The 16472-nt window shown below is 45.4% G+C and overlaps 1 protein-coding gene across 11 annotated transcripts in view; it reads right to left on the minus strand.

Annotated features, from left to right (window-relative positions):
• Positions 1 to 4150: 4150 nt before the first annotated feature.
• The window catches only part of LOC105469019 (G-patch domain containing 8), a 105686-nt gene continuing 93364 nt past the window's right edge, over positions 4151 to 16472 (minus strand). For 9 of the 11 annotated variants that reach the window (XM_011719531.2, XM_071083256.1, XM_071083259.1 and 6 more), the window contains 3 exons: positions 16241 to 16290; positions 14977 to 15107; positions 4151 to 10379 (listed from right to left, as the gene is read on the minus strand). In XM_011719531.2, coding sequence (XP_011717833.2) covers positions 6497 to 10379; positions 14977 to 15107; positions 16241 to 16290 — 4064 coding nt within the window. In that variant the 3' untranslated portion in view covers positions 4151 to 6496. The remainder of the gene's footprint in view (positions 10380 to 14976; positions 15108 to 16240; positions 16291 to 16472) is intronic. The other 2 variants (XM_011719539.2, XM_011719571.2) reach the window with 1 other exon arrangement.

Genomic DNA, 16472 nt, shown 5'->3' on the forward strand with positions numbered 1-16472 from the left:
CATAGAGCTAAGAATCTTATCCTTTATAGGACAGGAAGCTAAAAGCCTAGACTTTGGTCTGAGCCTTCTTCATTGCTGAATTCCCAGTGTCAAGTACATGGGAGGCATGTGATTAATGTATTTGCTAGAATGAATACTTAACCCAGTCTTCTACTTACCTTCTGTTCTCCCACTGTCCTCAGGTGAGTGAGTGCTGTATTACTGGTGTATTCTGTGAGGCCAAATATTAAGTCACATTTCACTCAAGTTTTCAATAAGTATTTACTCTGTTCAAAGCACTGTGTTGATAAAGGATACAAAGATAACCATCAGGCCAGATACAGTGGCTCACGCCTGTAATCCCAGCACTTTGGGAGGCTGAGGAAGGAGGATGGCTTGAGCTCAGGTATTTGAGACTAGCCTAGGCAATACAGTGAGACCTCGTCTCTATTTTAAAACTATAAAAAATAAAATATTTTAAAAACTCCAAAGATAGCCATCAAGGAGCCTTAACAAACAGCCCAGAAAGAGTTAAGACATGAACACATGGCTGGGCACGGTGGCTCAAGCCTGTAATCCCAGCACTTTGGGAGGCCGAGACGGGCGGATCACAAGGTCAGGAGATCGAGACCATCCTGGCTAACATGGTGAAACCCCGTCTCTACTAAAAATACAAAAAACTAGCCGGGCGAGGTGGCGGGCGCCTGTAGTCCCAGCTCCTCAGGAGGCTGAGGCAGGAGAATGGCGTGAACCCGGGAGGTGGAGCTTGCAGTGAGCTGAGATCCGGCCACTGCACTCCAGCTTGGGCGACAGAGCGACACTCCGTCTCAAAAAAAAAAAAAAAAAAAAAAAAGACATGAACACACATAACCGCAGCAGAGACAGTAAAGCATACCTTGAAAAATACACAGATTACCAAAGTCATCTATCATTGTTCCTCATAACAACCCTAGGAAATAAGTACTATTAATGCCCATTTTATAAACACAAAACTGCGGCACAAGAGTTTTAGGTGAATTGCCCACATTTACACAGCCAACGAATGGCAAAACTAAGATTCAAACATGGGTTGCACTTGAACTCATGTTCAAGTTGCCTTTTGTTAGAGAATGAAAGGGTTTTTAGGCATAGAGAATACATGAGAGCAGCAAAGGAACACAGAGGTGGGGAAGGACAAGTAGTTGACTCAGCATAGCAGAGTGCTTAAAGGGGTGGACTGAGGTGCAAGGTGGGAAAGGAAAGCTTGGGGGTTCTAATTACTGAAGGTCCTTGAATACTGTATTAAGGAATCTGAACTTTAATCCATGGGAGATGGAAAATCATAAAGATTTTAGCCAGGCACGGTGGCTCACGCCTGTAATCCCAGCACTCTGGGAGGCCGAGTGGGTGGATCAGGAGTTCGAGACCAGCCTGGCCAATATAGTGAAACCCCGTCTCTACTAAAAATACAAAAATTAGCTGGGCGTGGTGGTGCATGCCTGTAATCCCAGCTAGTTGGGAGGCTGAGGCAAGAGAATTGCTTGAGCCTGTGAAGCAGAGGTGGCAGTGAGTCGAGATCATGCCACTGCACTCCAGCCTGGGCGACAGAGTGAGACTCTGTCAAAAAAAAAAAAAAAAAAAAAAAGAGAGGAAAAGAAAATTATAAAGATTTTTAGGCCAGGTGTGGTGGCTCACGCCTGTAATCCCAGCACTTTGGGAGGCCAAAGTGAGGATTGCTTGAAGCCAGGTGTTTGGGACCAGCCTGGGCAACATAGTGAGACCCTGTGTCTACAGAAAAATTAAAATTAGCCAGGCATGGTAGTGCACACCTGTAGTTCCAGCTACTGAGGAGGCTGAGGCAGGAGAATCACTTGAGCCCAGGAATTTTAGGTTACAGTGAGCTATGATTTTGCCACTCCACTCCAGCCTGGGCAAGAGAAAGACTATGCCTTAAAAACAATTTATTTATTTTTATTTTTTGCTGGGCATGGTGGCTTACAGCTGTAATCCCAACACTTTGGGAGGCCAAAGTGGGCAGATTGCTTGAGGCCAGGAGTTCGAGACCAGCCTGGCCAACATGGCGAAATCCTGTCTCTACTAAAAATACAAAAATTAGCTGGGCGTGGTGGTGCACACCTATAATCTCAGCTGCTTGGGAGGCTGAGAAGGAGAATTGCTTGAACCCAGGAGATGGAGGTTGCGGTCAGCCACGATTGCGCCATCGCACTCCAGCCTGGGCAACAAGAGTGAAACTCCATCTCAAGAAAAACACACAAACCACAAACCAAAAAACGCATTTTTGAACTTTTTTTTTGGCTCAATTCTGATGCACAATCCTCAGTTAATGGTGTTGTACTTGGCTCATATTCTTTTTATTTTTGAGACAGGGTCTCGCTCTGTCACCCAGGCTGCAGTGCAGTGACCTGATCATGGCTCACTACAGACTTGACCCCTGGGCTCAAGCAATCCTCCCACATCAGCCTCATGAATAGCTGAGACCACAGGCTTGTGCCACCACGCCCAGCTAATTTTTAGTTTTTTTTGTAGAGATGGGGTCTTGCTATGTTACCCAGGTTGACCTCGAATTCCTGAGCTCAAGAGATTCTCCCGCCTTGGCCTCCCAAAGTGCTGAGATTATAGGCATGAGCCATTGCACCTGGCCACTTTGCTCATATTCTTGAACATATAATCAAAATGTTTACCATGTATTAAGCGCGAGATACACTGAGTGCTGCGGGGGGGATATAAGAATCACTCCCTGTTCTCTCAGAGATCACAGTTTTACTGGGAAGCAGTGAATACAGAATGAGTTGCATTCAGATTCTGAAAAGCCAGTAAGCTTACACAGAACAGGGAATTAGGTTCTAGTCAGGAAGGCCACCGAGGAAAATGCTGCAATAATTGAGATATGAGTTGGTAGAAGTGAGTGAAGCTGTCTTTGGCAAGTAAGAATGGAAATGGCTGACGAGGCCTGAATTAGTCATCAAGGGTGAAGAGGGAGTACTTTCATGTTTCAGGCCAAGGTGGTCATTTCTTTCTGGGTAAGGATCTTTGCTATTTTAGGAATATAGGCAGATCTGAGCACTCAAACCCAGGTTCAAGTTGAATAGCTTCTCTTTAATCAAAGGGAGAACACAGATGTATCAAAGAGTAGGAAAGAAATGTATCAAAAGAGAGTAGGAAAGAAAGCCTTTTCTTCTTGAAAGGCTGAGGTTGAGAGGGAAAACTAATTTATCACTATAACTCTATGGTAGCTTTCGATGCTAAATTTTCCCTGCCTCTTTTGTGATTTTTTGATATGGAAGAGTAGGGGTTTTATCTTCTCAGTAACAATTAAGCCATATTTCCTTATACCAAGTAGAGGTGCTCAAACATTGTAGTGGTATTAAAGGGCTAGGAGAGTAACTGAAGACTGGCACAAAGAACTCCACCTGGAGGATGAAAGTCCGGCAGATGATTCTTGTCATCTTAGTGCCCTTAAAGTAATCCAAAATCCTAAAATTCAAAGCCAGAAATTCCACACCCATTTAGTAGGCACCTAGATATACACCATATATTCTACTACACACAGATTATATACCTAAAATGGAAGGAAATCTTTCCTCTTGTGGGAAAGAGGAAGTGGAAAGGAGGTATACATTCCAATACATCTACCTACAACTGAGAGAAATTAACTACTATTACCTCCTCCCACACCATCATCTTTCCTCTCTTTGCATAGCCTGAGCTTTCAGAAGCACAACTGCAAACATCTCATACTGGTTCACAGGAATCTATTCCTTGGTCACTTCAAACAAGATGTTATTTATTTTTTATTTTTATTTTTTTTGAGACGGAGTCTCGCTCTGTTGCCCAGGCTGGAGTGCAGTGGCCGGATCTCAGCTCACTGCAAGCTCCGCCTCCCGGGTTTACGCCATTCTCCTGCCTTAGCCTCCCGAGTAGCTGGGATGACAGGCGCCCGCCACTTCACCCGGCTAGTTTTTTGTATTTTTTTAGTAGAGACGGGGTTTCACAGTGTTAGCCAGGAAGGTCTTGATCTCCTGACCTCGTGATCCACCCGTCTCGGCCTCCCAAAGTGCTGGGATTACAGGCTTGAGCCACCGCACCCGGCAAACAAGATGTTATTTATAACCCACACCTCCAACCCTACCCAACTTTGAGTGGATGGGGCAAAAATTACAACAGACTCTGCTAAGTTTCCACAAATCATTGGTTTATTAGAAAGTTCCTTTCCCTCATTTTACAGCATATATATCTCTATCATATGTGATAAAGTTAAATACAATCTGTTATGCTTGTAAGTAAGGATAGGTTATTTTGTTTTTTTTTAAGTTTTAAAATCACTATTCTGGAAGTTAAAGAAAATGCCCCGAGGAAGGTAAAGAGGCAGCCAGAGTATGGCTCAATCTACAAGCTAATGGGAAGCAGCACAAAAATGTTAATACTGTATTATTTATTTACATGGGCTGAAAGCAAAGAAAAATGAGTCCCTTCACTTACACAGATGATTTCGTTTTTTCCAGTGCCAGTTATACAAGAAGTGATGCTTCTGAATCAGACAAGGAGCACTGAACAGGTAGGAGGGTGGGAGGGCAGTCAAGAGTGCGCTTGCCTGCCACTTTCTTTTCATAAACTTAACACTTTTCTGAGAATTTGAGAAGGCAGGAACACAGAGCCCTGGTCCAGGTAAGTATGGTTTTTCTTGTCAAGTGACCAACCAACCAATTCTAGCCACAGGAATAGTTAGGAAAATGCCAAAGAGGGAATTGTTAACCTCATCAAAGGAGATGGGACCTGCAATACAAGCCCCTTTGGGTCAGTGTGTTAATTGGGGCTGAGAGCCTGGGTGAAAGGCAAGAAGAGGGGCAAAAGAGGCTGAGGTGGTAATTCCTCTTGTCAGTGTCATAGGAGAAAAGAAACAAGGAACGTTTACTGTTTAAACTGAGCTGGGCAGAGGGCATGGAAACTATGAAGCAAAATAATCTGAAGTATCTGTAAGTGTGCTCACCTCCCAACAAAAGGAAGAAGACTGTCCCAACTCATCCTCCAGCCTACTTCTGCTTCAGTTTCTACCAACCCAAAAGGCACATTAAAAAAAAAAAAATTGTCAGAGGGGGCTAAGTACTAGGAAGGCAAATGGACTGACTGCCTTGAACAAGGTACCCAGGGAAACCCAGGAATCCCCCCAGACAATCACCAAATCTCACTGCTTCCAGACAATAAAGCTGTTGAGTCCCCTCCTTCTCCTCTGTGGGGTCCACCTGTTTCTCCGTGTAAAACAGCAAAAGTACATGAGGGAGACTGTTAAAGATGAGTATCCCTCAGAAGCCCCCGGCTGACTGCTGCCCATTAGCTCAAAAATCCCAATACTGGGGGCACTACTTACTGCAAATTACTTAACATTTTGTCCCAGCAAAAAATGTTTTAACATTTTATAGTTCATAACTTCAAAAAATACATAAGCTTGGTAAAATATACATGCTTAGTCAGTTTTGCATCTAGCAGAAAACAAATATTTTATTTTTTGTTTTCATTTTATAACCTTTAAAGTTTTTTAATTCAACTAGGGCAAACATATTTACACAAAGCCACCAGAACGAGGATCACTTAAAGAGCTGGATGTAAAAAATATTATTGCAGTATACTACAAATATGGAACCTTTTTTATATGAGCTACAAAAAGCAGCATTTACGTTTATAGAGTTCAGTGCAATTTTTTACATTAAAAAAAATCCTATAAATTAAGAAGGAAACATCAACACAACAGAAGAAAATATACCCTTCACTTCAGACACATGAGCTCCTCTCCGGGAAAGCACATGGGCAACTCTATGTTCCACACAGCTTTTATTCATGATAGGATCTTCTTTTCTGGGATATGGAGATGCCTCTTCTGGGATGAGGGACACCAGGATAATAGTGCCAAATGTGTGGCTCCGTTGATGTGGGAACTGGATGGAATTGCAGCCTGAGTTATATCAGGTTCCAGGTGAGACTCTTTCCACCTCACCTGGGATAACATAACGTCACCAAGGATGTCAAAGACACTATCCCAAAGTGGTGGCACTTCCACCACTAGAACAGCTTGGCCTTCCCTGTGGCGCTGAGAAGGCAAGACCAGATGGGCCCACATCAAGTGCTTTGGTGACAACCCACTGGCCAGAGAGGAGGAAAATGTTTTAAAATTTATAGAAGGGAAGAGCAGAGGAAAAAAGCAGAGGGAGGAGGGGATTATCTAAACTTGACAGTTTGGAGATGTTGCTGCAGAGGGGTGGGTAGCACTTACTGGTGTTCCCTAGCTTAGAAACACAGGAGAGGGAGGGACAAATTGAGAGGAGGACAGGAAAAAGAAATCCCTGATAGTAAACTGAAAGCAAACTTCAAATCTAAACCCACCCCTGTGAGCCAAAACTCAATTCTTTGGCTGTCAGACACTGCCCATCCCAGCTTCTACTTGCTGGTATTAATAGCTCAACAGCCCCAAGGGAACATTTATGGGTCTCCTCCCCTGACCCTACCTAGGATCCCATCCCCCAACTCATGTGCCATGGCTGGGAGGATGTTGCAGGTCCTGACCTGAGAAGATGGGGTGAAGTAGTGGGTGAAGGTGGAGGGCAGTGGCAGCTGCTGCAGCAGGCCGTGGGGCAAGTAGGGTGGGGTAGAGGGCAGCATGTGGGACGGGATGAAAGGTGAAAGGCCCAGGATGGATGGCTGAGGCGGGAATGATGTGGATGGGATGGCTAGCGAGAAAGGTGGCAGGGTGGCCAGGGATGATTGAGTGAGTGAGGTGGGACAAGGAAATGGGGGTCAGATGGGGCTGGGGAATATGATGCACCTGGGCAAGTGGTTGGGGATGGGGGTGGGGGTGAATGCCAATGGTGGCAGCAGCTGCGGCAGCATGATGTTGTAGGATGGCATGCTGAACAGTTGTGATGGAGGTGGCAGAGGCTGTAGCTGGCTGCTGAATGTGGATAGGTTGCAGGGCTGGTGTGGCTGGGGCCAGGGCAGCTGAGGCTGGAAAGGCCTTTACTTGCTTGGCCAGAAGCTGCTGCTGGATGTGTTGCTGAGCAGCCTGCTGGAGCTTGCTGTACTTCTCCATCTCCTCAGGGGTGAAGGTGATGGGCTGGCTCTCCAGGGGGGCCAGTGAAGCATCCTCAGCCCCATCTGTTGACTCAATACTAGGATCCCCACTGGGAGGTGCATAACTGGGGAAATGCTCAAGGTCTGGTGCTATCGGCAGCAAGCTGGATTCCACAGGGCCTGGTTGACTGCTGCTATCCAGGGACTCCAGGGTGTCCCCATCACTGGGGTCGGGGAGGTAGTTATGGGAGATGGTTGGGTCCCCAGGGTAGCAGTCAGTGTGTGCTGGGGTGCCTAGTGGAGCCACAGGGTGATCAGCAGTAGCTTCTTCAGACTTTGGCTCTTCTGGGGGTGGGTCTAATAAGGGGCCAGTTGTTTCCTCTGAAGGGAACTGATGCCCAAATAGGGCATCACTACTCCCTGAGGGCCCCTCTTCTGTCTCTGACTGTTCTTGCTCTTCCCCTCTTTCCAAGCCAGACTCTTCACATTTCTTATTGGGCTTTCGGGTAGCTGGGAGCTTCCCTATCAGTGGAAGGACAGGCTTATTGCCAAGAGATGGGGGGAGCTTGGGCCCAAAGTAACCTTGTGGGGGGTCCTTGAGCTTGGGCCCAGCTTTATTAGGGGTGGCCTGCACCTCCTCACTCACACTAGGTTTCCTCTCCACTTTCCTTGACTGAATCTTCTCCAGTAGCAGTTTGGCAGTAACAGAGTTCTTGTCTTCAGGACTGCAGTCACTTTCTGACCCTCTTCCTGTGCCAATGTTGCTGTTCTGGGAAGGTGGACCTGTTGCTTTACTGTCATCTCCTCTGCCATCATCTTTCTTCCCAGGACCTTCTCCCCGGCCTGATCGGAAATAGTGGGGGGACTGGGAGCGGTAGATCTTAGAACGAATGAAGTCCCGACGCCCAGAATGCCTCTCCTCAGGGCTCTCATGACCCCATGATCCCTTCCTGGAGCCTGATCTTTGGGAAGGGCTCCTGGTGCTGCGACTGCGGTCCCGGCTATAGCTCCGGCTCCGTTGCCAGCTGTGGGCTGTGGTGCTACGGCTTCTCCGCTTGCTCCGACTACGACTACAACTGCTGCTTCGGCTGCGGCCCCGGGATCTTGAGCGCTCTCTGGTATGACTCCGAGATCGGCTTCGGGACTGGCTGCAACTGAGGCTATAGTCATCGTCAGAAGATGAGTATTTGTGCCGTTTTGATCGATGTTTGGAGCTGGCATAGTCTGAGTCATCTGAGTCGTGGGAGCGCTTGGAGTGCCTTCGTGATCTGTCGCTGTAGTCACTGTAGCTGTCATCTGAGTAACTGTGCTGTCTACTATAGCAGCTCTGGTCTGAAGAGGCATCTGAGCTACTTGAGTAAGAACGCCGAGAAGAACGATGTGAGGAATGGCGCCGGCCTGACCTTGAGCGGCTGCGGGAATGCTCACTGCCTGAATCTTCTTCTTCTTCCTCACTGTACTGGGATGGAGACTTCTGGTGCAGTCGGTGTGAGGAAGCATCATCACTATCCTCATCTCCACTACTGGGTTGGCTCCGATGGCTAGACCGGCTGCTCCGTTTGGTGCCTGCTCTTCGCTGGCAGGATGAAGGCGGAAGTTCACCTTTGTGTTTCCTCCCACTATGGTCTTGGGAGCTGCTACCACCCCCACCTTCCTCCTTTTTGCCACTGCTCCCCTCTTCAGCTGGGAGGGATCTCCGCTGGGAGTCATCTTGAGCTCGTCGCCGCCTTCTTGGAGGTGCAGGACTGCCACTCCCAGGGGGTTCTGGTTTGGGTCCTCGTTCAGAATCTGCTGGGGCTGATGACTTATTCTTCTTTCGTTTTCGTTTCTTGCGCTTCTTAGACTTCTCCCCCGACTCTGCCTTAGAGCTTTTCTCTTCTGTGTCACCCTTGTGTTTACGTTTGTGTTTGCTGGATTTTTTGTGCTTCTTTTTCTTTTTGTGCCGGTGGGACTTCCCAGATCGTTCTTTCTTGCTGGGAAGGCTTCTCCCTGTGTCTTCTGTCTCAGACCCATGGCTACCCCCAGGCTCCTGCTTGTTCAGGCTACTACAGGCGGACCCTGAAGCAGGTGCGTCCATTCTGCCTCCTGAGGAACGTACTGTTTTCTCTCCGCCCACTTCCTTGTTTTTATTTGGCTCACCAGGATCTAGGCCTTGGAGATGGTCCTTTGAGGAGCTTCCTATATCCTTTGGTTTTTCTGTCCCTTTAGTTCTGGCATCTTTGTTCCTTGAAAGTTTAAAGTCAAAATATAAAGGGTTACAACTGTATGAAATGGAGGGTTCTGCCTTGGTGAAAATTAATAGTTCTGATGGCCACTGGAGGGCAGTGCTTTCATCTTTGCTCAAAACTGGGAAGAAGGGACCAGTAGGATGTTTGGGTCCTTCTTGGCTTTCTTTCCCTGCTGGGGTGGCCAGAGAGGTTTCTTTAGAAGAGTTGGACTCACACGTTTGGGTCTCTGAAACCTTCTGACTATGACTCTCTAAACTCTGATCACTTACATCCCCTCCTAAGGCCTTCTTTGCCTCAGGTTTGCTTCCTGGTTCTGAGGGCTCGGTCATGCTGGTTTCCTTCGGCTGCTCAGAGACTTCACTAACTGTCCTTTCTGCTCCTTGGCTTGCTGCCGCCTTGATGCAGCTTTTAGGCTTGGGAGAACTGCCTTTTTTACTCTCTGGGGCATTCTTTGGGTGTGTACTATTATCACCTTCCATTTGTTCACTGGCTCTCATAAAAAGTAGGAAGGGAAAATTAGGTTTTACTTTGCAGTGTGCTGGGGGGATGTAGTGGTAATATTCCGGCTCCGTAGCCCCAGCTCCTTCTTCTCGCTTCATCCTTTTTAATTTGGATAATGTTGAGGCAAGGGACCCTCCATCCTGAGGGTCTTCATCCTCCTTTTTACCATCAAGATTACTGCTCCCATCAGAGTCTCCTACCTTCTGCAGCCCTTGGTCAGAACCCTTCTCATCAGGTTTTGTTCCATCTTCAGAGGTCCCTTCCTCCGCGTGGTCCTTGAAAACTGATGCTATTGATTCGAGTTTGACAGGAGCCTTCTTGGCAAAAGAAAATGACACTCCCAATTTTTGCAATGGGGTCCCCAGATTATTCTTAATGCCAAAGCTGATGCCTTGGGAGGCTAACCCAGGAGCCTGGGCCAGTCCAGTGGTATTAGTGATTTGTACTGCAGTGAAAGGGCCTCCTTTATCTGTGGAAAATTCAGATCCCAGGCCACAAGAAACAGTGGCACCTGTGCCACTATTTGTAGCTGATTCATCTTTATCATCTTCTCCACCTTCTTCATCTACAGCCACTGTGGTTGGTTTGAACATGGGACCACTTCCAGGTGCACTACATGACATTTTAGAAAAATAAAAAGCAAAGAAAAAGCAGGTTTAGGACTACATTCCATAAACCTTATAAAATACTAATCTCTTATATCCTATCATTCATTATAGGTAGGTCTCAAAGACAGTGAGTGGTGGTCATATTCCCTAGTCCTATACTAACAAACGCGACTTTCTCAGAGGAGGTTAGGCAAAGACTCATTCTGTTAACCTGCCAAATTCCCAAGACCAGTCAGTTATTACTGTTTTTTCTTAAGCTGTCTAAAGTACAAAAAGCTGGGTGTGGTGGCTCACACCTGTAATCCCAGCACTTTGGGAGGCCAAGGTGGACAGACTGCTTGAGGTCAGGAGTTCCTAACCAGCCTGGCCAACATGGTGAAACCCTGTCTCTACTAAAAATACAAAAATTAGCTGGGCATGGTAGCACGCACCTGTAATCCCAGCTACTTGGGAGGCTGAGGCAGGAGAATCACTCTAACCTGGGAGATGGAGGTTGCAGTGAGCCGAGATCACACCACTGTACTCCAGCCTGGGTGACAGAGCGAGACTCCCTCTCAAAAAAAATAAAATAAAATAAAGTACAGGCCGGGCGCGGTGGCTCATGCCTGTAATTCTAGCACTTTGGGAGGCCAAGGCGGACAGATTGCTTGAGCTCAGGAGTTCGCAACCAGCCTGAACAACATGGTGAAATCCCATCTCTACTAAAAATACAAAAATTAGCTGGGCTTGGTGGCGCACGCCTGTAATCCCAGCTACTCAGGAGGCTGAGGCAGGAGAATCTCTTGAACCTGGGAGGCAGAGGTTGCAGTGAGCTGAGATCACGCCACCGCACTCCAGCCTGGGTGACAGAGCGAGACTCTGTCTCAAAAAAAAAAAAAAGTTCATAAAGTAAGACTTATGTTACAACTGAAGTAGCGCATCATTACTATATTTCAGATCTCATTTCTTATTTTATCATTCTATCCATTAGTATGTTATCTAATGTATGGCTGTACATGTATTCACATCGGTTTTATTTCATTCTATTAAAGAAAAACTCTTGCTGGGCAAGGGTGGCTCACATCTGTAATCTCAGTGATTCAGGAGGCTGAGGTGGGAGGATTGCTTGAGGCCAAGATATCAAGACCAGTCTGGGCAACTTAGTGAGACCCCACCTCTAAAAAAAAAAATTAAAATTTCCCCATGCTTTCAAATTTCATTTTTTAAAAATGTGCATATTCTGAGTTAAACACAGAAACTTCCACTGTGCTACTTATGGCAGTCTGTGGTCAGTATGTCTATCATATAAACTAAAAAGTCCATGCCTATCTCCTGGGTACCATAACAAGCATTTGCTTTGGTTTTGTGGCAGTTTCTGGGCATTCAGTACTACGGTCATAATGTTACCTGAGCACTTTCATCTTTGACAAAAGGAATATTAAGGAGCCTCAATAGTTTTAAACTGATGATCTTGCCTGAAAGTTTTATTTTTTTGAGGTGGGGTCTAACTGTGTTGCCCAGGCTGGAGTGAAGTGGCATGATCATAGCTCATTGCAGTCTCAAACTTCTGGCTCAATCCTCCCACCTCAGCCGCCTGAGTAGCTATGACTACAGGTGCACATCACTATGCTGGCTAATTTTATTTATTTATTTGAGACAGTGTCACTCTGTTGCCCAGGCTGGAGTGCAGTGGTGCGATCTTGGCTCACTGCAACCTCCACCTCCCGGGTTCAGGTGATTCTCCTCCCTCAGCCTTGCAAGTAGCTGCGACTACAGGCATGCACCACCACACCCAGCTAATTTTTGTATTTTCAGTAGAGACGGGCTTCACCACGTTGGCCAGGATGGTCTTGATCTCTTGGCCTTGTGATCTGCCCACCTCGGCCTCCCAAAGTGCTGTGATTACAGGCATGAGCCACTGCGCTCAGCCCATGCTGGCAGATTTAAAAAAACAATTTGTAGAGACAGAGTCTTGCTATGTTGACCAGATTGGTCTTGAGCACCTGGCTTCAAGTGATCCTCTGGCCTCTGCCTCAAAAAGTACTGGGATTACAGATGTGAGCCATTGTGCATCTGGCCTGCAATTTTTGTAGTGTGTACACTATACAGTGTACACTATATCCTTAAATTCCAAATCAAGAACTAAACAGAATCAGATACCTATTTGTATGATGTCCTTGTTATCCAAACCCTAGCTAATAGCTATCCTCAACTCAGGGACAAGTATATTCAGACAATGTGTAATCTCTCTTTTTTTTCCTCTCTCCCAAACCGGAGTTTTGCTCTTGTTGCCCAGGCTGGAGTGCAATGGTGTAATCTTGGCTCACTGTAACCTCCGCCTCCCGGGTTCAGGCGATTCTCCTACCTCAGCCTCCTTAGTAGCTGGGATTAGAGGCGTGTGCCACCATGCCCAGCTAATTTTTGTATTTTTAGTAGAGACGGAGTTTCACCATGTAGGTCAGGCTGGTCTCAAGCTCCTGACCTCAGGTGATCCACCTACCCCAGCCTCCCAAAGTGCTGGGATTACAGGCGTGAGCCACTGTGCCCCACCAATGTGTAATCTCTTGCTATCTAAACTGTTGCTACTGGAAAATGAGAACTCAACAGATTTGGAGAGCAAGAAATACTTACACTGTGTTATGAAACCTACTCCACAGCAAACAAATAAAAAACGACCCCCAGGGCCAAACTGAATAAAAAGGGGATACTGTTTTTTTGAGACAGGGTCTTGCTCTATCACCCAGGCTGGAGTGCAGTGGTGCGATCACAGCTCACTGCAGCCTTGATCTCCCAGGCTCAAGAGATTCTTCCACCTCAGGCTTCTGAGTAGCTGGGACTACAGGCATGTGCCACCATACCCAGCTAATTTTTAAGTTTTTTTTTTTTTTTTTTTTTTTTAGAGACAGGGTCTTCCTATGTTGCCCTGGCTGGTCTTGAGCTCCTGGGTTCAAGAGATCCTCTTGCTTTGGCCTCCCAAAGTGCTGGGATTACAGGTGTGAGTCACTATGCCCAGCATGTGCTTTTTAATATAAATGTTAGAAAATGGGAATAATTGTAATAGCGTCATCATTTATTGATTTCTTGAGCATCTCTGATGTGCTAGGCATCCCTTCAAGCATTTCCAAGGTAATAACTCAATCATTCCTCATAACAACTCTAAGTTGTTCTTATCTCTATCTTACAGATAAGGATACTGAGGCACAGAGTTTAAATATAATTTCATTACGTCACATAAATAGTAAGAAAAATATGGCCTCAAAAATACACATACTTAATCAGTATATTATACAAGTATATAGATATGCTTTTAGTTTGAAAGAAGGATCTATTAAACATTTTAAGGAACTGGAGGACATTATGTTAAGTAAAATAACCCAGAAACAGAAAATTAAACACTGCAGGTTGTCACACATATGTGGAAGCTAAAAAAAAAAAAAAAGTTGATCTCATAGAATTAAAAAGTAGAACAGAGATGGATATGGTAATTACCTTGATCTGATCACTATATGTGTTGAAACATTACATATACGTTGAAACATTACTAAGCAACCCATGAATATGTACAATTATTATTTGTCAATTAATAAAAACTGAAGGTTTATAATTTTTTTTTTGAGATGGAGTTTCACTCACGTTGCCCAGGCTGGAGTACAATGGCATGATCTTGGCTCGGCACAACCTCTGCCTCCCAGGTTCAAGCCATTCTCCTGCCTCAGCCTCCCTAGTAGCGGGGATTATAGGCATGTGCCACCATGCCTGGCTAATTTTGTATTTTTAGTAGAGACAGGGTTTCTCCACATTGGTCAGGCTGGTCTTGAACTCCCAACCTCAGGTGATCCGCCCGCCTCAGCCTCTGAAAGTGCTGGGATTACAGGTGTGAGCCACCGCGCCTGGCCACTTTTTTGTTTTTTTTTTCTTTTTGAGACGGAGTCTCACTCTGTCGCCCAGGCTGGAGTGCAGTGGCCGAATCTCAGCTCACTGCAAGCTCCGCCTCCCAGGTTTACGCCATTCTCCTGCCTCAGCCTCCCGAGTAGCTGGGACTACAGGCGCCCGCCACCTCACCCGGCTAGTTTTTTTTTGTATTTTTTAGTAGAGATGGGGTTTCATCGTGTTAGCCAGGATGGTCTCGATCTCCTGACCTCGTGATCCGCCCGTCTTGGCCTCCCAAAGTGCTGGGATTACAGGCTTGAGCCACCGCGCCCGGCCTGTTTTTGTTTTTTTTTTGAGATGGAGTCTCCCGCTGTCACCCAGGCTGGAGTCCAGTGGTGCAATCTCGGCTCACTGCAAGCTCTGCCTCTCGGGTTCACGCCATTCTCCTGCCTCAGCCTCCAGAGTAGCTGGGACTACAAGCGCCTGCCACCACGCCCGGCTGATTTTTTGTATTTTTAGTAGAGATGGGGTTTCACTGTGTTAGCCAGGATGGTCTCAATCTCCTGACCTTGTGATCTGCCTGCCTCAGTCTCCCAAAGTGCTGGGATTACAGGGGTAAGCCACTGCGCCTGGCCCAAGGTTTATAATTCTTAAATCTTAATTTAAATTTTAAATTATAATCTGAAATCTATAATTTAAAACTTTAAGGATTATAATTATCTGTAGAACCCTCTGATAAAAAATATCCTCACCATTCAGCTTGTTTTCTCTGCTCTGCCAACTCATGGAGCCGCCGAAGGGCTTTTTCCTGTTTTTTCTCATCCTTGCGGGATCTTGAAGAGACATTTCGAGCAAACTCTCTCTGCTTGAGATCTTTTAATCTCTGGGTTAAAAGAAAGAAAGATACAGAGGGTGGATGATTTACAGTAACTTGGGAATCAGAAAGCAAAGCCTTTAGGACATGACCCTCAACCAACAGTCATAGTATTAGTGTAGAACATATTATCATATTCTCTTATGGCAACTGAAAACACAATGGCTGATTACTTTGGGTATAGCACTTGCAGTATCTACACTTCTAATTAGGACAGCATATCATTTGCTTTATTAGGCAAAATAAAATGATCTCAAATGCAACAAGCAAATTTTAGAACACTGGGAGGAAAGAAAGGGACCTGCTCCTCCAGGATGCAAAACTAGACAAACAGAACATGAGATAAATTGTAATAACACAAGCCAAAGAGAACAGAAAGGGGTTAGGCTAGTACAGAAAGTTACCCAGGTGTAAGATCTTGAAAAGCAATGTACAGCTTACATGGGGGGTTATTTGAATTAGAACAAATAGAAAGCATACTTTTATTTCACCATAAAAAGGTGTCATTTTTTTTTTAGCATGAATAGAGGTTTCCCGTAACTATTAAATAAACCCGAGAGGTCTTCCAGTGCTAGCACGTTTAGAGCTCACCAGTCTGACCACTTTTATCTGGTCAGCCTGCTGAAAGTAGTATGTGAGGCTTTGCATTCCTTCATGGCCCTGAGAGGAATATCCAGGGGATGAGGAGGGAGAGCAGAGATAAGTCAAAGACTTTATTACTTAGAATCCAGATAACAGAATGGGTCTTTTATTTTCAGAAACTACTGTATAATTTTCCTTAAAAGAAATACAACCAAAAAAGAACAGTGTTATGACACACTGGTGACAGAACCCAGACATATCTATCTGCAATAAAGACAGAAATAAAATTATTTTCAAGACATTAGATAATAACAAGACACAAACAAAACAAAATATATACATTAGCCTATGCTTTTACAACAGCATTGGGAAAAGGAATTTGACCCAGTATAAAGTGGACATTGCTTTGTGGAAAGGCATGATGTTCAACAGACAGAGGAATTTTCTTACCTAGTATTTATGAAATGTGTTTTGAATCTTTTTAAATTGGGAGGGGGGAAGGGTAAAAAGACACACACAAAAAAAGATATACAGCTAAAGACACTAGTAGAAAAACTCACTCTTGTGATCTGGGCTCCCAAATTAGAAGGATTTGCTTTCAATACATCAGCTGAAAATGTCACATCACAAAGAAAAAAAAGCAAAAAATAAAACAAGAGTGGAAGAGAAAAAAAAAATAAAGCAAGCATTACTACACAAGCTCTCTTAGTGAATCTGTAAACTATTATACTGAACAATCAGGGACAAAGCCATCAACTCTAAAAGGGCTGGGGAGAAGGGAAGCACCTGTAC

Source organism: Macaca nemestrina, chromosome 17 (assembly GCF_043159975.1).
Source record: "Macaca nemestrina isolate mMacNem1 chromosome 17, mMacNem.hap1, whole genome shotgun sequence".
NCBI classification, from domain to species: domain Eukaryota; kingdom Metazoa; phylum Chordata; class Mammalia; order Primates; family Cercopithecidae; genus Macaca; species Macaca nemestrina.